This window comes from Topomyia yanbarensis, chromosome 2, assembly GCF_030247195.1.
Source record: "Topomyia yanbarensis strain Yona2022 chromosome 2, ASM3024719v1, whole genome shotgun sequence".
Lineage (NCBI taxonomy): Eukaryota > Metazoa > Arthropoda > Insecta > Diptera > Culicidae > Topomyia > Topomyia yanbarensis.
This window is the reverse complement of record NC_080671.1, coordinates 187873334-187897239: the sequence shown is the minus strand read 5'-3', so window position 1 is coordinate 187897239 and position 23906 is coordinate 187873334. Positions and strand designations below refer to the sequence as shown.

General features: G+C 39.3%; 1 protein-coding gene across 1 annotated transcript; it reads left to right on the top strand.

Moving 5' to 3' along the window:
* The first annotated feature begins 111 nt into the window (after window positions 1–111).
* On the top strand, window positions 112–17873 carry LOC131682450 (hepatoma-derived growth factor-related protein 2-like). Its single transcript, XM_058963919.1, has 9 exons — window positions 112–372; window positions 427–482; window positions 683–830; window positions 13431–13499; window positions 13608–14040; window positions 14104–14241; window positions 14301–14482; window positions 17011–17137; window positions 17194–17873. Exons 1-9 carry the CDS (start codon window positions 292–294, stop codon window positions 17307–17309), a joined length of 1350 nt encoding a protein of 449 aa, XP_058819902.1. The 5' UTR covers window positions 112–291; the 3' UTR covers window positions 17310–17873.
* The last annotated feature ends 6033 nt before the right edge of the window (window positions 17874–23906 follow it).

Here is a 23906-nt window from a genome sequence, read left to right as displayed (position 1 = left end):
AAATACATAGGGGCAAAAGTTGTTTCATTGCTGCATAGGCATTGCCATGCCGAAAAGTGTGTTTTCGGATACGTCACGTCGTGTCGTTTTGCTTCAAGTCTATATGTTCAGTTGTGTTAGTGCGTATAGGGAAGCGAGCAAAAGCGCATCATTCAGCTAGTCGGAAGCTAGAGCCCGTTCCTGGTGAAATTTTGTCCTACTTTATTCCCTGCTAAAGATTGTTCCGTCGGTGCCGGAAGACCTAACGAACCGTTATCATTAGTGTCGATTCCCAAGCAGCTGCAAATAGTCATGGTTGCAACTAAGAAGACGTTCAACGTTGGTGATTTGGTTTTTGCCAAAGTTAAAGGTTACCCGCCCTGGCCAGCTAAGGTAAGATTTGGTGATGGCTTCGCTCGGTTTTTGATAGTGAAAACTTTCTTTCAGATTACCAGAATCGAGAAAAGCAAGTACAATGTGTATTTTTACGGCACGGGAGAAACGTAAGTACTAAACTATGTTTGCAAATCGATGAAACCACATCCGCTAGAAGCAAAGTCTCGTAGTTCCCCCGTGACTTGTTCATGGCGTGAGTAGTGCATAGAAAAGGGAACAGAATGAAAAAACCCAAAATTCTAAGATGGATACCTTACTTTACGGCATGTGTGATACTAAAATAGTAATTTTTTACAACAAATTTCAGCGCCAACATCAAATTGGAGGATCTGTTTATCTATCGTGACACTAAGGAAAAATATGCCACCGAAAAGATTATGAAACGTAAGGGATTCAAAGAAGCCATCATTCAAATCGAGTCTGCTTTAAATGGCGAAGATCCAAGTCCTATAGCGGTGAGTAATAGAGATTTTCTTGCATGTGCCGTGACAGTAGCAGCAGTCGGTCAAGATCGCCATAAAGATCTTACATTATAGACACAGATAACGGACGTTTAAATCGTCTATCATATTTACTGAAGAAAATGAGTTAGAAGTAGTTCACAAAAGTGTAAGAATAGATGTTTAATGTAAACAAAAGGAATTTTTGATATTGATATTTTCAATATTCTAATATAGTTTAATGTTAACTTGTGCATTCTCCCAGAACGCACGGAACAGTCGAGAGTAGCATTTCGACAATGGTATCTTCACGTAAGCCAAGGACTAAATTCGAATTCGACATAGATCTTTCATTACGACCTTGAAAGCAAAGTGAGTTTTCGCTAATGTAACATTATGCGACTAAAAAATTGAGATGAAAATTAGTTAAAATCAAAGTTAAAATGCGTTTAAATTTTATTTATAATCAAAGAAAACAAAACGATGAAACATAGTCGATTGATCCCAGAAACAAGACAAAAGCGAATCGAATGCGATGTCGTACCTCTTTCTTTTGCTCACAAGTTTTACGCTGCTATCGGTTCTGCGGTTCGCATCTATTACGTCGCCATTTAGCTCTCGTCTCAGTGAGCCGTTTAGCTGCTGATTCCACGAGCCATTTGGTTCCTATTTTCGCGAGTCATTCAACTCCCAGCTGTATCCTGATCTACTCGCATAGTTCACAACGGTGAACTCACCCAACTCCAACTGAAAGATCCCTAACGGCGGAGTTCTCTCGGTGCCGATGTCTGTTTCGTGAGCGAATTAGCTCCCATTTTGTTCCGATAGAGTCGGGTAGTTCACGGCGATGAATATCCCGGCAGTCGATTTCAGCCAGTAGATGCTAAGGTCTGTTCAACGGTTCCGGGTGGAGCGTAGCTTACGCTTCACTGGCGCCCCAACGACCCACTGCTAGCAGTTCGACGTAATCTACCTCGCACTAATCCCCGGTGGTGGATCTAATCTCCTCAAGGTCTGTCTGGCAATTCCGGTGGAGTCTGGCGTTCGATTCGATGACGCCCCGACGACACGAACCCGGCGCTACGTCGCACGGTGGACCTAATCTACCCCGTCGGAGAGTGGCGCATTGATGACAAAGCATGTCTAAACCGATGCAGGTACTTCGGGAAGTATCCGTATCCGGACAAAAACTGCACCAAGTGGAAGTTCACCTCTCCATGTTTCCTATGCACTCAACTCGACACATTTGGGTTGAGTCGGTGAGTTCACAAACAGCCATTATGTGAAATGTTCTTGTCAACTTCTTCCGGTTCTGCTTTGAGCTCAGCGCAGCGCAGCCAAGGCGATACCCCTGGAATGAGAATGAAACACCAGCCAGGAGATGTCACGTTGCTGGGCTTCTTAGTTCTTACTCCTCCGATGTTCGGCATGATCGTTGCCAGTACGTTAGTTGTCCTTGCAGCTTTCTTATATACATAGTCGACATAGCTGCTGTAATTTAACCGATTGTCGACTATCACACCCAACTACTTCAGCACATGCATCGATGGAATTGAGTATCACGGCGTGCTGGATATGTTTAAAGTTTCTGACCAGTGCTACCTCCGTCTTGTGGTGAGTCAACTGCAACTTGGCGTCAGCCATCCAGGTTTCCACGGTGCCTATTGTCCCTACCGTCACATCTCGGCCAAATCAAGGGTCTCACCAGTTATCGTCAGGGCAACGTCGTCTACAAACCCGACGATCTCAACAGTCCATTGTACATTATATTCCAGAGCGTTGAGCCAAGTATGGAGCCCTGAGGTCCCGCCATGATCCTAAGGGATCATCCATAAATGACGTAGCATTATATGGGGGAGGGGGAGTTTTGCATTTTGTGATGATGTGTGACGACGGGGGGGGGAGGGGGGGGGTAGGGGGTCATGTCAGGCTACGTAGCTTTTTTTAAAGGGTATAACTAACATCGTTTTTTATTTAAAAAAATAAAATTACGGGGACAGGGGGAGAGTTACCGTCAAGCTACATAATTACCAGGGGGTATTCAGAGATTTGTGACGAAATGTCACGATGGGGGAGGGGGTGTTTAAAATTATTCAAAAAATGCTACGTCATTTATGGATGGTCCCTAATCGACCTCTGTCCCATGTTCGTCCCGTAGACCAGTACTCCTGTCTGAAAGTAATTTGTAATAACCTTTCAGCGGTACGGCGATAGCCACCCAGCTGGCGATGCTGAACGCGTTCTTTACGTCGATCGTAACCACGGCGTAGTAGTGTCTACCCCTTCTCTTTTGCTTCAATGCTTTCTCCGCGCTCGCGATGACAGGATGACGTCCTCCGTCAAGATCCCTTCCGGAATCCGAACTGCCTTTACGATAGCCCGTTCTCACTTTCAGCGTAGTCCGTCAGCCTGTCGAGAATAACCCTTCCCAGAAATTTACCAAGAGCATCCAGATACGGGATCTCCAGGCACATCTGTAGAACTATTCTGATCATATCCGGAAGGCCAAGATCACAGTCTTCAGTGCCACGTACCGTCCGGACCGGGAGCTTTCAGCCCTTTCGCTAATATAAGGAGGTCGTCGTTGGAGATTCGATTGTCACCAGCATATCCACATTCTGCATCAACTTACGGTATAGGCGGCCATGCAGTTGAGACGTGCTTCGGCAAAAGACCCTTCATGATAATTTGTAGTTGGTTAGCGTCTACTTCTCTGCAAAGTTTCTTGTAGCAAGTGGTCTTACTAAGCACTATCTCGCTCTTCTCTGACTGCCTCAGATCTTGCTCTTTGAAAGCGTCTTCTGGTTTTTAGGCATGCAGCACGAAAGATGCTGAGCTTTTCGTTCCACCAATACACCGGTAGTTTCTTGGCTTAATTTTTCTCGGCATTCGGCCCTATTCTGCGCGGCGTGTGACGTGAGACGACTAATCTCACCTCACTTTACGTGACTTTTCGTCGAATAGGGCCGATTGTAACGACACACACCCTCGCTAATCTTTCTGACAGCTCATCGGCATCCGGGTGCACGGTCATAGATGTGACCATAAAGCACTGCACATACCGACAAATTGAACGATGAAAAGTTAGGTATGAATTGGTTGTTAAGACAGGCTGATTGTACAATGATAAATAACAATAACAATAGTAGAATTTGACTTCGTTTAATAGGCATGTCTTTTCAAAAGAAATATAAAGGTGAATTTTTATTATTCTCGAAATTATTCTGTAAACGGTGGTACAATTAAATATTTAATAATATCTACTGCAATCCTCGGTAATTGTTGAATACAAACATTCGAAAATTCCGACGCTCTTAAAAAATTTTAAGGATGAAATGCCCTTTTGTTTGCATTTTGTTTCTATGTGTCCATTTACTGATTCACATTAAAAAATATCCTGTCAACTCCACGCGTTTACCAAGCCCCAGCAAGCAAGACAGTCAATTTAGCTTCTGCAAATTGTGCCCACGGCTCCGTCCTTTCGCATATGACAAATTTCTGAACGACGACTGAAGTCCAAGTTTCTTTTTTTATCCCTTTATGTGCAGCTAGGGCCGAGGGTGGTGGCTAGCGGGTTTCATACATCCTTGACCTGACGGACGAAGCTATGGTGCCTTGAACACAGGCAACGCAGATCCAAGGCCATCATTGAAATGATAAGTTCTGCGTTTGAGATGTACTTCACCCTATTGCCAGACGAATACCTGTAATTATTACGTGTGATTATGTATGTACATGTCTAATTGTGAGTTCTACTGTGGTGGTTTGTGCGTGGAATGTGTAAGTTTTAGCGTTCGAGTCCAGGGGTGCATACTTGTCTGAGTTGGCGTGGATGCTCACTTATTGCGTAAGAGTGTGTGAATGTTTTTTCGAGAGTTGTTCTACTGGAGCTGTAGAGCTAGGGTGTCGGAAGAGCTACCCGTCAGAATCACTCGCTACAATTGCAGACGAGATCAATTGCAGCGGGTCGCGATTCTAAATAATATTTGTTGTACGGTACAGACATGTGCAAACACAGGGACGTCACAATCGCGTGCATCATCACGAGGGGCTCGAGCGTTTGTCCGTTAACGTGTTCGATCGCGTATGCGTTTGTATGTAGCGTGTGCTAGCGTGCATGTAACTTCGCATTATAAATTCGATTTTATAACCGTGTTTCCATTCGCAAATTTGCGTGTGTTCTTAGATGATCGCGCGCGGACCGTGAATTTGATACCTAATTTTCGCAGTATGGCTCAGATGCTAAAAGAAAGTGCGTTCTTCCATATCACTTTCGTGTATTCGAGATTTTGTATGTATTGGTGGTAGAGATGAGCGGGTACGGGTATTTTTACCTGATACCCGGCCCGAACCCGTACCCATAAGAATCGGAGCGGGTTCGGGTTTTGTTATCACCGGGTACGGGTCGGGTCGGGTGCATTAAAAATATATTTATACCGGGTACGGGTCGGGTCGGGTTTTTACGAAATATTTCGCATTTACCCGTATAAATATTTTTGAATGTTTGGGTGACCTTTTCCCGCCAATATCAAAAAGTGATAACTTATCCTCGTAGAAAAATATTAAAACAAGCGTTATATTTCCATTTTGACATGCAGCCGCCTCATAGGTCAGCGTGTATTGAATGAACGGGACTATCCATAGATTTTGAACTGGAAGTTCATAATCTAAATTTTGCTGTACCATTAATTGCTTTTTGTAAAGTTCCTCGAACATTTTTTAAGTATTAATGTTGTAAATTTCCTTCATCTTTCCAACATTCAGAAAGAAAAACAAGTGTATGGGAAAGATATGACTTCTATCGACCTGTTTAAGGAAAACAGTCTAAATTAATCACCAAACATAAAAAATGTATGCAAAATTCCCAAGTGGGAAAAATTTTGGACAAGACCAATTTCTTTGTGCATGAGGGCACATGCCTTACATGAAGTATGGTTTTTTTGTTTTAGTGTTTCGGATTCTCCTCGTCAGTAACTAGCACCATCTGGGTGTCCAGTTAGACTATGTATCTGAACTAGTACCCAAATTAGCACTAGTTAGACACTAAATTCCAAAAAGTCACACGTCTTGCGTGAACACTAAACCACTGGCTTATACCGAGTGATGTCTCGATAGTAAGCACAGAGGTTCTGTTTGCCGGCGAGGAATATGAACCGAAACTGTCTTTTGGTATGAATACCAAACGCCTGGAATTATGCAAAATTCCCAAGTGGGAAAAATTTTGGACAAGACCAATTTCTTTGTGCATGAGGGCACATGCCTTACATGAAGTATGTTTTTTTTTGTTTTAGTGTTTCGGATTCTCCTCGTCAGTAACTAGCACCATCTGGGTGTCCAGTTAGACTATGTATCTGAACTAGTACCCAAATTAGCACTAGTTATAAAAAATGTAGACAAAAACGTTTAGCGTTACTACAAAATTTATTGATACACAAGATTATTTCGATTAATCAAAAATTAGCAGATAAATTGTACCCTTTTCAATTGTAAGATCACTTAATAAATTACAAAACAATCATGGATAGAAGTTTAACGTGTTTAGAATAAAATTGATGTTTGTTTAGATGTTTTTGGAAGAAACTATCTTATCGAAAATTTACTAAAAGAAGCCCATATAAACTGAAATATACCCCGATTTTAAGGTAAAATAGTTTCGTAGAAATATCCACGCATCTCACTAACTACACCGTGGTTAGTGGCAGCTTCTATGTCAAATGCTGCTGCCGAGAGGAATCTGGAACTGTGGCATATCTGTTTTCATTCACATGTAAAGATTTATGCCGAAAGATAAGCATTTTTCAATGTGAAATCGTATACTGAATCCAGAATCCAAAAAGTCCAACAAATTTACCGTAGAACAGTTTTCGACTTAGAGTGAAGAAATAAATTTCATCTTTAGAATAAAATGTACGTTTAGTAAAGCACAAATATCTACGGTTAAAGTGTATCGTCATGGAATATTATTATGTTAAGGTTAGGGTAATTGCATGTATTTTTGGTTGTCCGAGCATTCTGTTTTAATGCGACTAATAGTTCTGACCGTTTTTACGAATTTGTTGAACTTTTCCAGTCTTCCCATGAACATCGACAAGTTTGCATCCGTGTACAAAATTTCGTGCACGCGTTCAACCTCAAACATGCTTTGTCTTTGTGTACAGGTTCGCATCGAACACCGAACCCAAGCGAACGATGTGCAAACTTAGGTTTAAACATCGTGTACGTACACCGTGTACGTACATAAGAAAGGCACACACAAAACAGAATGAGTCAATGCTAGTGATGATGGGTGAGAGAAAGAGAAAACTAGTATCAAGAACCTGTGTGTACGAACACCGCAAACGTACATGGGGTTCGGTTGTGCAGATGAACATGTGCTCGTCTTTTGGTACGCATTAGCGCATTCGAGTTTGCACACGAATTGATGTTGTATGATGAACACAGAACTAGAGCGAACATGGTGTTCGATGTTCATTTGGGAAGACTGACTTTTTTCATATTTTTTCCTCGTTCCATTAGAAAAATGAGCGCTTGGTCAAAATTTTGGGCAAGATAAAGCAATCCAAAAAATTATTTTCGAAAGAAACTGAAAGCTTGCTAACATTCAAGGAAAACTAACACTTGTTTGTTTGAATCAGATGAAAATTGCGAAAGTTATTAATTTTTTTTGCAAAATAGAACTTTTTTGAGTTTCTCTGGGTCAATTTATTGAACTGTCTCGAATTTTTCTAGGACTCATGAAATATGAAGCGTTCTCTTTTAGAAAAAAAAATGAAGAATTTTGAGAGATTTTGAGCTGTGGTAATATTCAACAATAACAATAATTTCAGGCTCATTGAAGTGATAAGTCATCGAATGATTGGTATACAATACTGCGTGCAATATTTACACGTGTTATACAGAAAATAGCACTCTTATGATACAAAATTCGTTGTAAACTCAACCCTCACACGTCATAAACTTCATATCTTGAAAGTCAAGCTGCAGGACTATGTTTTATACAATGATAATAGAAACTTTACTGCATACTACTACATACGTCAAGTATTGTAAAACTAATTATTTGTAAAACTTTTTTTTTCTTTCCTAGAACATCTAACAGTTTGTACAAGACTCATTTTAGTTTTTAAACCTGAAAATGTGAAGTTCAAAATAATTTGAAGAACCTAAAATATTTTGTGGCTTACTCACGCACGTAACACTTCTGCAATGTATTTTCATATAAAAGATTTGTGGATCAGTGCAGTGAAATCGATACGTCGCAAAAGCCTATGTGAATCCAGTATAATTTTAAATTACAGACTTCTAGCCGTTTTATTAAAACTATAAATTTTTTGAACTTCTTGTTCGGATTCAGCACACAAATCTACATCGAAAATGGAAGTGATATATGGAAGTTCAGAATTTTATTTTGTTTACTAGTGTAATAATAGGAGACCCTTGGCCTAGTTCGCAGCAGGCGAAAGTTGGCGGAGTTCCTTTTTCTTCGTTTGAATTAGGCACATGACACTGTTTCTCATTTTTTACCTCAAATTATATAAAATATGTTTTCATATATTGCATTTCATTTTGTTCTCTAAAATTCATGGATAACAGTTTTCGAACGTAATAAGCGAATTTCCTTAAAAAATGAAAATACCGCTATGTAGCCTTGGGCTTGTGATACTTTTTCATGCCCGGGTACGCGTCGGGTTCGGGCTTTGTATTTTTATAAAATCCGGATACGGGTCGGGTTCGGGTAAGCTTACAAAAATAATATTCGGGTTCGGGTCGGGTCCGGGTACGAAAAATCCCATACCCGCCCATCTCCAATTGGTGGACGATCGCATTTGCATGTTCACCCCTGCCAATTCACGACGATGGACTCAGACATTTGTATGGTAGCGTATTCGATCGCGTGGGGCTATGTATGTCGCGTGTGAGGCGTGTATGCAGCTTCGCGAGTATAGATTCGCTTCTGTAGTCCTGCGGCCATGGAGCAGACTTCCGGACGTGATCAACCCGTGACCGCACGAACACGGGCGCCAGTGGGTTGGCGTTTGTAAATTTGTGAATGCTATCACGATCATTATATCAACGAGGTACTACCGTGCTTTGGAGATCGCGGGCGTAGGTGTGCATGAGTTATCGCGTAGGGCTGTCAAAGATTGTTTGGTATATTGGCATCTTCGGGAGCCCTGACATGGTACAGTCCAAATTTAGAAGAGTCCCAGGTCGGGGCTCGTCGCTAACCCCAAGGTGCCTCCAGGAAGTACTTGGCCCACATTGTACATTATTTCGACCATGACATAGGTGGGTAATAAAGGTCGCCAAGTTAAGTACTAAATTTGATCACAATGTAGCTCAACTAAAAATAAAGTAATCGTATCCCAAGTTTCTATGTGATATCACCACTGTAATACTGCTTTGGTGGAAAAGCCCCCGGACCACGTCAAGGTACCAGTATCATGCCGAGGGACGACTGAAGTCCAAGTTTCTAAACACGATATTGACAGGTGACCAACCAAGTTTGACTATTTCTTCCGCACTAAGACGAAATCAGGACCAAAAACCTTTTTATTTATATCAGAACTAAGTTGAAATCGTGAAACTTTCCATCAAAAATATCTTTGGGCGGTACGGAGGGAGAAACTTCATACGGTATTTGTAATCTCTTTGCAACAATTTTTCAAGAAACTTATTCTTACTAATTGGAAATTGATCGTGATTTGTATATATTCCTTATTACGCTGATCATTCAAGAGAAGTTGATGTCAGTTACATTAATGTTCACGCCTTAGTAACTAAACTCATAACACCTTTATTCTGGCAATTTAGTAAGCCACTTGAATCCGGTAATTTTCCAAAAGAATGGGAATTTTTTTTTAATATCTATCTGGTAAAAAATCCGATATTCACAATTAACGTAGGATTGCCATCCTGTTTTGCTTTCTTTTGCTTTTTCGAATTCATCATAAATAATAACATTTTCAACCAATCGAACATAAAATAACAAATGCTCGACATATATTTGTAAAGGCCGTCCAACAAATATAAACCTTCTAGAATTTAATTACTCATTAAATGTCATGGCTCATACAGAAGCTCTACACTGGCTTCAGCAAAGCTTTCGGTAAACTTGACATTCCAATGTTAATTTTCAAGCTTGAAAAATTAGGAATCGAGGTGAGACTCTTTAAGTGGATTAAGTTGTATTTGACAGAACGCTAGTAAACAGATGAAATCTAACGTAAATAAACTTACATCTACGGTTCCTCAAGGTTCACATTTAGAACCCCTGCTTTTTCATTTTATATGTCAGCGGCATCTCTCTTATTTAAAAAAACATAAAAAATTCTCATGCATGCAGGTGACATGAGGCTATTTCTAGAAATTAGAAATAGTGATGTTAGTGTTTTTCACAGTGACACACAACCCGAGCAAAGTCGAACATCAAAATTACAACAAGAAGAATTCATATTTTGATAATAGAATCAAATTGAAATTTTGCTATCAGTTTTAGATTGTTTAAATATGACATCAAATTTGGATCTTATTTTGCTATCCTTGTTTCTTGGAAGAATTTTCTATGATTATATTTCTTTGGTAAAACATTAAAGTGAATACATATTATGTTATCAATAAAAAATTCAACATTTCAATAAGGTTTCAATTTACTCTCTCTGATAGCAGAATTAGTTGTCTGTTTAATGTCATAGGACAATTTTGCTGCTCTCCATTTTGATCTTTCAACCGTTAAAACGACCAAAACGACATTAAACGAACCTGAGTAATTATTTGCCGAACATCACAACATCAAGTTTAGTTTTCAATTTGTTGTCCGACTCTACTCGGGAAATCTATCGAACATGCTGTTGTAAATGTTTATTGGAATTAAATTTAATAAAATGTAATCTCATAGGTTTTAGTAGAAAACAAATCACGTCTTCCATTTCAATTACTTATGGGAACCAACCAATCTTTCCAACTGATTCCACGATTTCTTTATCTTGCGACCGTTTGTACCGTCTTTCTCTTGATCCCTTATTGCTCGGTCAATTTTCAATGTAGAGACATGATACTTTCACTGGAATTTTCGAAAAATTACGCTCAACACTATACATTCGTGCAAGAAATTTTAATGTTCACAAATATTTTTCGTAGTTATAAGAAAAGGCACTTTACAGTTCAAGAGCAGAAACGCGACTGCCAGTCTATTTCATCTCAACACATTTCGACACCAATACTTTCGGTTTCGTGCGCCGTCAAACGATGTTCATCCCGAACACGACAGTCCTTTATTCTCACAAAGTGTTTGCTTAGACGTAAAACAATTATTTGTATATTCGACTTCATTTTCAAGCTTATCGACATAATTTTGAAACTGTAATCTGATTATATTGTATTAGTCATATTTCTTCTTTAATCTTCAAAAAGGCCTTTAGCTTGCCTGTTTGTGACTTCAAGAAGCGTCGCTCCTAAGACCCAATGAAATCAAATCCCTCTATTTTGTCGTTTTATCAGCGAGAGAATCGAAAGCCTGAAAACGCTTGATCATTTGTATTTCAAATTACAAGGTCATTGAAACTAGAGAACTGTAACTAGCCGGGCATCTGAGACCCCTTGCATTTTTGAGGATTAATCCTACTCGATTGTTTCCTTTATTCTCTTCTCAAAAATTATTTTCTCCGCATGCGCAACGGTTCGGATCTTTTCAATCCTGTAATAGAATTAGAATTATTAGATTCCATTCGAAATTCTCTGGAAATCCAACAAAAACAGGTTAATCGTCGGAATCTTCACTTCTTCTTTTGGGCACATATTTCTTAATTATCACATTCCTAATAAAACTTTTATTTCCTTCTTTTCTCAATTGGTCGCAATGAGCTGTCATAATATGACCTTTGATTGAAATCTGTACCAGATTAAGAGACATTCTCTTCACGAAACTAGCTTCTAACCATCTCTCGTTATCTTTAATGCGGTAATTACTTAATTTATACTATTATCAATTGGCCATCCACGATAGATTTTTCAGGTTCTCTCGAATTCTGGGGACAAGACACCAGATAATTCCTATAAAAACTTGTCGGATTGATTAAATCTAAAAGAACCTTTGGTTTGTAAGAAAATACATACTCTGAAGGAAGCTTTTCACAACTGTTTTGATAATTTATCAGGAAATAGCTGATTTGGTTTTCCACTTCCATGTGCTATAAGCCGGTTTAAAAAAAAATCTTAAAAACTCTTTCACCGTCCTTTCAGTTCTCTCTGCCTGTACATTGCTGACATGATGATCCGGTGGACTTTTTAGCACTATTGTTCCTTGTCGTTTCATAAATTCAACGAATTCCGTTGCGTCCCACTATTTGTGACAAGGACATCTGGAAGTCCGAATCCAGCGAAAAAGTTCACAATTTTTTTTAATGATTTTCTTTGCATCCGTACCATATTGCATATAATCTAATTCCCCCTTTTTCGAGTAGCTGTCAAGAATTAGCTTCTTTTTACACTTTTTCTGCTAAGAATAGAACCACTGGGAACCTGCTCTCATGTCGTAAGAGACGACTAGCAACATGCTAGGAGTTCCTAGGTCAAGGTATTGCTCCGTACCGAAGACTTAACCTGGACGTACCTTAAGGTTTTGCATCATAGTCTATCAATTCTGTATTGAGTGAATCACTGACATATAGTCACCTTTTCTGATTCTCCGATTGTGTACCAACGGTTTAGGTTTCTTCTGGCGGTTGTACAATAGCCGTAAAGGATGAAGTTTAATTCTTCAGGTATAACTTTCAAAGCTTTGGTTTAAAAACCGTTTTTAAAACAATCCAACTTTCATGTAGGAAATTTATTGCATTGGCCTATGATGAAGTTGTCGAATTGTGTGGCAAGCGATCTGTAGATGTATCAAAATAAGCCGTTTTTTATTAAATCTAGAACCGTCCACCGACAAATCTTCATTGCCGAATACCTCCAAAAGTTTCTCATGAAGGTCTCACACTATCTTTGTACTACTTGTGCTTTCCTAAACAGTGGTAAAAATCTTAACATTCCAGAACTTTACTCTGTCAGAAAATAGGGTACCAAAAGAAAGCAATTGAGGTTTGCAAAAAATCTAGAATTTTCTGTTGCGGTTTACTTATGTTCAAGGTTCAAATAGACGTTCCCCAGCTGGGTCAGCAGGCTCATCGACGTTTCGGACGACATTATTGTTTCATCAGGAATCAGGTTGAATATACAAGAGACGACTAACGTTGCAGTTCCAGTGCGGGTTCGCGATTTGAATTAGAGCATAGTTCCTAAAAAATATCCACCAATTTTAACCCTTTGTGCATGTAACTACGTTGAGTCATCAAAGATAGTACTGCTACTTACTACAAAATTTTACGGCTTCAGCTAACGCATTGATAGCATTCGTCTCGCGGAATGTAGCAAGATCCATTTGGCAATGCGCTGCAACGCTATCAACCAACTAAAAAAAAGATTAAACGTGGGTGATAGTCCGTTAGATGGCTGTGACATGAATGACACCCCACGTAGGGTGAAGAGATCATTTTGCAAGCGAGATCTGTAAAAAACTCAAAATTTGTAGAGCGCACTGTCTCCCTCTTAGTAACAGAGGTCTTCTAATTTCAGCTTGGTGGTCAACCCTCTTCATTGGCAGCTAACGAATCCAAACCGGAAGATACCCTAAACACGACCGAGGCAAGTAAAGTGAAATGTGCCGTATTACCAATGAGTGATGTTCGACGATTTAGTTTTGCAAACTTTATTTATTGAAATAACTCAATCACCGTCCATATCTAATTACAGGCCAGCTTTAATGCTTCTCGTATATCGGCTAACTCAACCGTACTTAATTCTACCATTAAAACTGAAAGAGGTGATACTCCGAATGGTGAAAAACTGTTGAAGCACGTGAGTGCTATTGGCAAATCCGTAAAGGAGGAAAGCAAGAAACAAATCAAGAAAGAGGCTATTGACATTACCGCAATAGTAGCTGCGAGTAAGAGGACTACCGGCGATGAAAAACTCGCCAAAGAGGAACTGGCGATTCAGTCCAGCCCTACAAAAGAGCAACCGGAAGTCATCAGTCGTAGCGGACGAAAAATCAAACCTAAACGGTTTCTGGACGGCGAAGATGAAGATTTGGCAGTCAGTCCTTCACCTGCTAAGAAGAAGGTACCAACGCCGAAGGAAAAAGTTGTCATTTCCGCTACACCCCCCAAGAAGCCTAATCCGTTCGGTAAAATTCAATATATTCCAAAATGAACTTTGGGTTCTGATGATTTTTCACATTTTTTTTCAGATAAAATTGAAAGTGAGCGTGTCTACTTCCTTAAGTTGGAACGTGAATTGGTAGAACTAAATCTGGAAATCAAGTCCTGCGTAGGGCTGGCCAAAGCAGATCCCGAGAAATGTGTAGATTTGATGGAACAGTATCAAAGTAGGTTTGCTGTTACCTGTGTGATTATAATTGTTTTTACTATTACTATTTGCTTGCAGAATTGAAAGTAACACCGACAATGTTGAAAAAGAACCCGAATTGTGTAGAAACTATGAAACGTCTGCGAAAATATGTTGGCAATGCAAAGGCATGGAATATGGCTGATGAAGAGCGAATCAAGTTCGATTTTCAAGCACAACAGATTCGAACCAAGGCCGAGCAGATCTACAGTCAATTCAAGGTAATCAAGTATATGCCAGAACACTTTGTACGATATTACGCAAAGATCCGCAATGATCTTTCGATTTAGATATAGCAAGGCTTTTGCACGATTGACACAAAATCAACCAAAGCAACTGCTGTGGTTTTAAGATTAAGATTTTCAAAGGAGTTACCTCTTGCCCTGGTCTGCTGATAATTAGTGGTCATAAAATGTTTCAGGACTTCAAAAATAATAGGATTTTTTTTAAATTTTTGGATAAATGTCGGATCGACAAATTTCAATTGGCACGAAGAACCATTTATGTCCGTGGTACGCCCGAAGACTACACCTCTATTGTGGTAACGTGAGTGTCAATAAATCCGTTTGGTGTTCACAGCCTTTCTGGCTTCACAGCCGTCCTAAAGCTGCGTGAGAAGGGTTCACCTTCAGCAAAGTACTTTAGGTATAAACATTAGATATTAGAATTCAACTTTTTAGAAGAAATAATTAATGTAGAGCCTTTTGTACCGAAAACAGGTCGATCGGTAGGTACCTTGATGCGTGAAACTGGCAGTTTTTTGCATACATGAATATCCGTTACCTTGATCTCAATTGAGCAGTTTATGTTGGTTCTGCTTATGTTATATGATAGGGTCTTCCATATTTCGAATATCTTGCAGCAATATAAATGAAACTAGAGCCTCTTCATGACCATGAGATGCGCACCATAAAATAACTAGTAAATTAAATTCGGAATATGGGCTGATTTTTGTTGGAATTCAAACCAAATGCACCAACCCATATTGAATGAATCAGTTTTCGAATCGGTTGTTACATTTGCGCTTAAATTCTAAAAGAAAACATTCCGATTGTGATGAGTCTGGAATCTGCTGTCAAAACGAATGAAACAGAGTTGTGAAAGAAAGAGTTCCAACTTTTCTTGGTGGAAAGTAATGGGTAAAATGTTTGGGCGCTAATAGATTTTTTTTTAGATTTTATTTGAATATTTTCAAGTATATAAATAAACTTCTACAAACTGTTTCCATATTTTTTCTGCATCAAATGTGTATCTATTTTACAACTACAATATTATAGCTTCTCCAAAATCCCAAGTTTTAATATCTTTCCCATACATTTAAATTCATGTTAGCCACCACCAAAGCAGCGCCATCTCTTAAATATTTTCATGAGAGTATTACCTAATTGAGTAAAGGCGAATGGGATTGTTAGAAAATGTTCCTGCTCTCACCTACATCCAATTTCCAGAGATTTACAATTTGTCATTGCCTTTTTATAACCAGTAGTACCCTAGATTGTGCAGTGAAATGGTAAATCTTGCCCAGGTCCCCCAATGCCCCTTTAAGGTTCAAGGAACTAGCGTCTATACGAATTACACACTTGATAGTATGCGTTGGAAAAATGCGTAGAACTTTGTCACCGGTTTATCCATATAAAGGATTTGTTAAATCTCAAAAGATGACAATCAGTCGATTTATTAGACTATCTCGATTCAAAATATGGAAAATAGCTGTGGAAAAACAATTGACCGGGCGGAATGGTGCTTTTTTATATTTCAACTTCATCTTTGACGCAAAGCGCCATACAGATTGCTATTAAAACTAATTACATAACTACTATTCATCACAATACACACAGCATATTTAATTTACATAACTTAACATACACAAACACTTATTCTGTCAATTCCCATACGTTAAATTTCTCGTGAAATTCCCGAAAGCAAGTCCCTCTCGGCCAAGTCGACGGCGACAATGCAACATTTATCAATTTCAAATCTACTCCAACCTTGAATGAAATGAAAGGCATCGAAGCTACTTCTTTCCAGTCTCTCGTGAAGAATAGCCAGCAGAGGTTAGCGGAGGAGCTCGGTAACGAGTTGGACAAATTACCAAGACCAGAAACGTTTCGGGAGCCATGCTGTTGGATTGACGAGAACGGAGAAGATTGGTCTGAAGGAGAGCTTAAGCCAGTAAACGATTGGGTAACTTCATACGATCTACCAGCAATCGTTTGGTTGATAGCCGTGACCTGTTGCTTCAATTTACGCACCTTTTGAAATAAATCCAACGCACAGTTTTCAGTCTGCGATTCTGTGTGCACAGCAGCAATATCAGGTCGCCCGGGTACAAAGCCGGCAGACTCCGATAGCAACTTTCGTTTCTTAGCAAATGCCTCAAAGTGACGAGCATCGATCATGATGTCGGTGCAAGGCTAAGTGCTAAGTGCTTTTGAAAAAGTGGCGGTAATTTTATGTCACACCACTGTGCTGGATGTCACACCACTGTGCTGGAGCACGCAACAATGAAAAAAGCACAGCCAGTTTTTCAAAATAGAATTCCCATACACTCCTAGTAATGAGTACATTACTTCGTAATGACATTTTTATTGCGCGTGTAAGGATCCCTATTAACAAACACCCTAAATTATTTCTGCGCCACCCCACAGACTAGTAGTGAATAATAGCCAAGTTTCTAGTGAATCTCATATAATTGAACCCTTCAATGAATACTCAAATTCAAGACTAACGCTTGGTCCTTTTCGCTTAGACTATGTTCCCAGTACCGGACGGCAGCGTGCCATTCTGGGAAGCTTTTTGCGAAGAGGTTGCCAAATTCGCACATGCCACCAAAAATCTGAGTCAGGAGGAGTTATTTTTACTTGTCGACGAAACAGGTTGGTACCCGTAAAATGGCGACCCGTTACATTTCATTTTTGTGATTTGTTTACAGATCTCAAGAGCAGTACAGAAAATGAAAAGAATGGCAACAGCACCGACGATGCGGACGACGATGAGGAGCAGAACAACAGTACAGCATCGAAGACGACAAATGAAGAGAGTACGTAAATTATTACATGATGCTTTCAAAAAAAGATAGAATCCCCATGTCATCATGTTCGTTTAGTTTAAATTTTAAATACATACTCGATACGAGAGTATAGGATTAGACTATTAAAACAACCAGAAAATTGATGAGGTTTAAAATGCTTTTAAGTATGATCGAAAATAAAATTACGGCTATTCATCGTAGTTAAGATGCAATCTCTACAATTAAAATGTCCTTTTCCGATACTTTTACATTGAAGCGTTTTCTCAAACAGTGCACATGATCTTTATCGATAGTTATTGTATTTAATGAAAATGATCTTAAATGTTTAAATTTGCTATTAAATAAAGATTTTTGTTGGAGTGTTCGGCAGTAATTATTCATCTTACAGTGAACGAGCGAAAAAGCTGCGCAATATGAGTAACTGAAAGATATAAAACCAGTAGACGAACTAAGAACCCCTTATCTTGATTAACACCGTTCGCATGGAAAACTGCAGAAGAATGCTGAAAACAGTATAAGTTTTTATTTTGTACATGAAATTACTACAACAATGGTAAAATAAAGTAATTTAATTAAGTTTTTATGAAGTTTTTTACGTCCCGAAATGTTTAACGTTTTCTAGTCTCAGTAACTGATTATTTATTTTAAGAGACCATTCCAAAAATACCCGTATTGATTGGGTTACAGAGAATTTCGCTAAACTGGAAGTCGCCATCTTGGATTTCAAAATGGCGTCAAAAATCAATTTCTGGCACCTGTTCGTCAAGACCATTCCGAAAATACCCATATTGTTGAGATGCTAGTCATAAGGAGCTAGTCTTCCATCTTTCCGAAAAATCTATTGCATTCAAAAGGACTTAGAATATTTTTTGCAAAATTTGTGTTAATTGCGAAACCCGCGCGAAAAAAATCTGCCAAAATTATTCTAAGTTCTTTGCATTTAAAAGGACTTAGAAATTTTTTTCAGTAAAAAGTCTAAGTCATTTTTTTGAATATTTTCGAATTTACGCGATTTTTTACGCGGATTTTCCAATTAACGCGGTTTTTTACGCGATACATATCCCCCGCATAAAAAAATCTGGGTGTAGTCTACACGTTCCACTGATTTGAAAAGAAAGGAAATGAGACTAATCGATCCAAAACTCTGTCTCCTCGTATATAACGCGACCGCCTTCTGAAGTGCGCACTTCATCATGGTCTAATAGGTTTCGATCGGACGAAGTTCAAAACAGTTTAGTGGGTCCATGTTTTCAGCTCAGTTTTTTATTATGTCTCAAAAATAGAGAAATGCATATGGCCTGCCAAATCAGTTATTTCACGTCGAAATGTTCGAATTCCGCTTGAAATGCGCAATGAACGATCGATCAATATTTTTACTCGTTGTTCCCGATTTTCGTCTAGATCCTGACAGCTTTGGAGGCCCTAAGAAACTGTCAACTGTATAGAGAAACCCGGGGCTATTAAGACCGTGGGGGCAATTCAGACCCATACGATTTTCTCAGAAAATTGCAAGATTTTATGACTGTCGTACATATTTGTGGAACCGCTATTCTAAAACGTTAATTTTGACAGGTGAATCTCATTCTTACATTTTTTTTAGAAAATGGATGCGTGTTTCATTTTTTGCTATCCTGAAAACAAAAATCATTATAATGGCAAAACCGTCATTAAAGTAACAAATAAAAGAGAAAAAATATCAGGTAAGTGTTTTGGAAAGCTTGAGGCTCCTATTTAATGGAATGATTTTTGTTTGGGTGAAAATACATAACCACTTTTGTGCGAAATGAGCGTACGGGACTATTAAGACCACCAACTCCATCAACCACCATTCAGCGGCTTGCGTCTGCGCACATGATTGTACACGCCACAATAAGGGAAATACATGATGTGTCAATCGTCAGCTATGACTAGCCAGATAAACTTTTTTAGCAATTTATTTTTGCTTCATAATGAGTTTCGAGAAAGATATTTCAATGTGCAACTCCTGGTAATCCTAAAATGTTTTATCGATCAATACTGGTGCCGGCCAGGCCCGAACGTAGATCACGAAGGAAAGGGAAGAAATGTTAGTCCGATACTTGCTTTTGCTAGAGGCCGTATACACTACTGCGCACTCCACAAGTATCACGGGAGGAGAACACTTGTTAATAAGAATAGAAGTTGGATTCTACTTCTTCATTACCGACACCAGAGAGGTGACTCCATTATCTGGAACTAGATATCGATGTATGGGACCGGGGACCAACGGCTTTACTTCTATTCCGAAGGAAGACGTGACCCCAGATTTTTTTCACTTCAGAAAAATCTCAACGACATCGACTGGGATTAAACCCAGAGCAACTGGAATTAGTAGCGGTGACGCTTACCACTCAACCACCGGCGCCGTCAAGTTTCTCCAAAAGACTGTATAGGTAAACGCAATTCCATAGTAAAACAGGGCCGGCGGATAGCGTGGGTAGTATGGGTAGTACTACCTACTCGAAAATAACCGAGTGGGTAATTACCCACTCGAAATTTTGGACATTTTCATAAATTTTGAAATCTGCCACGTATGTATCTCGGGCGCACATTTGAAAATATCAATGCACAACAACTTCATTTACACAAACACACTGCAAGTGATTTAATGTAAATGTAATGCAAGCGTGTGTATTGCGAAAATGAGACAAATCCCTATTCTATTACCCTCACCCTATGTTTACTACCCACTCGTGCTAAAAGTGTAACGCCGGCCCTGGGTAAAAACATGACGGTCTGAATTACCCCGTAGAAAGGTCCGAATTATCCCTATACATTGGGGATGGCGCAAATAAACTTTCATGGCTTCAAAATGTAGCTGAGGCTTCAAACTAAGAATTAGTACCTTTGACCGATAAATTCTTTCACATTTACCTACCTAAAAAGGCGATGTACTTAGGTTAGTCCGAATAGGCCCTATCCCCTATCCATCTTTTTTTCTCAAAACGCGATAGAACAACTCTTATGGCATTTTTGCTTGGCCCCGAAACTGAGTCAGACTCTAGTCTGCGTATGACGCTTGTTGGTCGTATTCGGTCTGTTTCTTTCATTGATTGTTTCCTTGAGGTGTATTCTAGGGTGTGCATGGGAATCATGGCGGAGTGTGGGCTCTGTATGTTTTTGTTCCTCGGTGCACACTGAGAAACAGAAATATGCAGTGTTTGCATGTTGTCTATTTCCGCCTCTTTTATTCCGCTGTTATTTTTGTGAGTTTTCTTGAGTGTACTTCTATGGGTCCAATGGACTGGATGTAGTTCTCTGTGTATTATTGGTAACATAGAAAAATTGATATATTTTACAGCATATAAGCATTTTAATTTATATATCAACTAGCTGACCCGGCAAACTTCGTCCTGCCGAAAACAGTCAGCCTTATTCTGCGCGGCGTGTGACGTGAGGTGACTAAACTCATCTCACTTTACGTGACTTTTTTCACCCGATTCTGAGAGTCGACTCGAGTGAGGTGAGATTCCCCATTGCGGTTAAATGGGCGTCTCACGTCACCCGAAGTGACTTCAGAATTGGGTGAGAAATGTCACTTAGAGTGAGGTGAGATTAGTTGTCTCACGTCACACGCCGCGCAGAACAGGGCCGAGTATTCATCTTTGAAATTATTTCGAGCATTCACGATATCAACAAAATGAAGAACAAATTGCGAAAATCCATCATGCCGTTATTAAGTGATGCGCGGTCTTACGTACGCCAACTTTGTTTTATATATATAGTAGATTATATTATATTCAATTAAATACACAAAATACGTGTCGATTTCTTACCTCATGTAAGGAATCGAAAGTCTTATTGTAATGTTAAAATCCATTTGATACAAACATTATATTAAGGCGGGGCTGGTTGATGGATCTATTACCTCGGAGCACGGTTTGTCCTGTATACGAAATGGGCAATCGGAAAATTAATTGAGCTAGCACCTACCTAAATCCTGGAACCAAGCTCCCAACAAACAATTTAGCTGGATATTGGCTTAAACCGTTTTTGTTCAGCTTATTCTCTCGGATCAAAGGCTTGTTCAGCTTTCGTTGTTTGTTGGGTTATTTGCAGGGAATAACTTTTTCTGTAAACCGCTGCCTGCCAGTGGGAGATAGGATGGTTAACAAACACACACAACACCCCGAAACTGAGTCAGGTTCCAATCCCAACAGCTAGCTGTCAGTTCAACAGGTACGCCTTACATACGTTACTTTGTAAATCGAAATTAGTATTAATAATATTTATTGGTCATTTTTTTTCAATTGTCTACTGAATTCAAATAACAGTAAATTTCTAACCGTTCAGAGACCGTATATACTACTACACACGTTGATGTGTCATTGTTTAATATCGACCAGACCAAGAAAGAAGGTTAATTAAACTTCACCTGTAACGTAGGCAACCAACAGAACTTCCAAAACGCACTGCGATCCGCGAGGCCAGAAGAGTAATTCTCTTAGCGCAAATATAAGCATTCGGATGTAAGTCCAAAGGTCATCTTCACTTCGTGTACTTTCATTTGGTTAGAAGATGGGAAAGCAGAAGCTTGCGTAAGCGAGATACATTTTACTCGGGAAAATTACAATAGTCGAAACTGTAAGGATCGTTCGCCTGATTTATTTCCGGTAAAACCGTCTTTCAAGGTTTCCTATCTGAGGGCAACAAGTTACTCGTTCATTTGCCTGGAGTCTCGAAAACGTTTCGGAAGTGTGTCTTTTTGCCAATAGTCGCGGTAGTCGAGGTAGTTAAGTAAAAGCCGGAATCTTTCAAAGTGCTAATCTCCCGCGTTTCATTTCAGTGCTATATTAGTTAAGTAAAACATACAGTGATAGCCAAGTTTTGTTTGCTAGCAAAAAAGCCCAACAGAAAGGAAATTTCGCAGAAATCATGTGCGTGGTCTAATAATTCCGTTGTCGCACAGCCGCACGCCGGCTTTTTGTATCCCATACAGAATCCACTCGTCCAAGCAAAGCTGCATTTTCCGTCGACTTCTCCTGCGCAAAGATCCAGGTTAACCGTTCTCCAACGACTAGAAGGGGCAGCGCCGTCACCACCGCGCCCGATTGAAACATCCGTCGATGTTAGACCGCTTCCCACGCGGTTTGGATCCACCCTGCTAGGAAATTGCAAACAACTCTAGTTTAGCATCGAGAGAACTCCGTTTCCCGTCTACGTCGCCGTTGCATCCATCAACTGTCGCAAACAACCAGGCAGTGGCTCACCGTAAGCTAAGTCGATCGCAAAAATCAAACAACAGTTAATCGCAAACCACTCGCGAAGACCTTCAAGAGGGATTCCCAATAACATGTTTCAAGAATCCGCAAGATGCTTCTAAAGGGTAGGTACTATCAAATTGGGTGATTTTAGTGTAAAGGAATTCTTGTTCTATAAGACACCATGCGTAACCTTCATAAAACTGATTTCCTATTACAGATTGAAAGATAATTCTGTACCAACGATTTCGACCGACGTTATAGAGAATGATGCGATAGAAGCTACTTTAGAGAACTCGACGACCGACGTTATAGAGAATGGTGCGATAGAAGCTATAGAGAACTCGAATGTTGTAGAATATGAGGTTCAACTTAGCTTAGACGGGAATGCAGCGTAAGCATCCTTTCAGACCAAAATATGTATATATGGAATAATGTGCGGATTTTGCAGGCATTACCGTATGTCGGAACCTGTAACCAGTAACATCAGTAAACTACTGTTCACTGAAGGTGACCTTTTTATCTCACTTTTGTGATTAATATGATTCTGTAGTCTAAAATTATGGTTGTACTAAATTATATACTGTCCTGTTTTTCTGTGGATATTAATTATCGTTTGCTTTACGAATTGGAAAAGCAGAATACAGAGAACCTCCAAAAAAAACCTTTCAACTGCGAAACTTGAAACTAAAATTAGGGGAAAAAACATCACATAATTTTCGCAAAAAGAAAATCCTTGATGCTGTTAAAAAAGCCCGTTGTTGAGGGAATCTCTTGAAAATTCGTTCAAAAACAAGTATGGAAGAAGATATTCAGCTTTTTGCTGGTGGCTGCGTTTTAAAATGTGCACTCTACTTTGACAAGTTGTTCGTCCAGTGTCAGTTTTGGCAATTCGTTAGTAATGTCAATTTTGACAAACTACAAGTTTCACAACTCTCACCTACCCTGCTCATTTATGTTCTCAATTCAAACGTTAAACGTCAAATTTGAAATTTGTTAGATTGCTTTCAATCGCCTTTTTCGTTGCTATCAATTTATTCGCGTATCTATTTATAAGCTGATCAATAAATTTATAAACATGTTCTCAGCTTTTTGAAAGCTATGTGTTAAGAGAATTAAGAAAGTCGAGATCTCATCTCATCACATACAATTCGACCAGTAATAAATCAATGAAGCTCGGTTTCAAATGACCAGGAAAACCGTGAAATCTTCTAACAATACAGTACCTTAGCAATGTTCGTTTAACATCTGCGCGAATTTCGATCACAATTTGTAGCCAAAAAATGAAAAAAATAATTCTGATGATTAGCTTTCCTCAGTACAGCGATGACCCGATTAAATTATAAGACCGAATGGTCATCGTATTGTGCGCTGTTATTGACCGATTATTGAAGG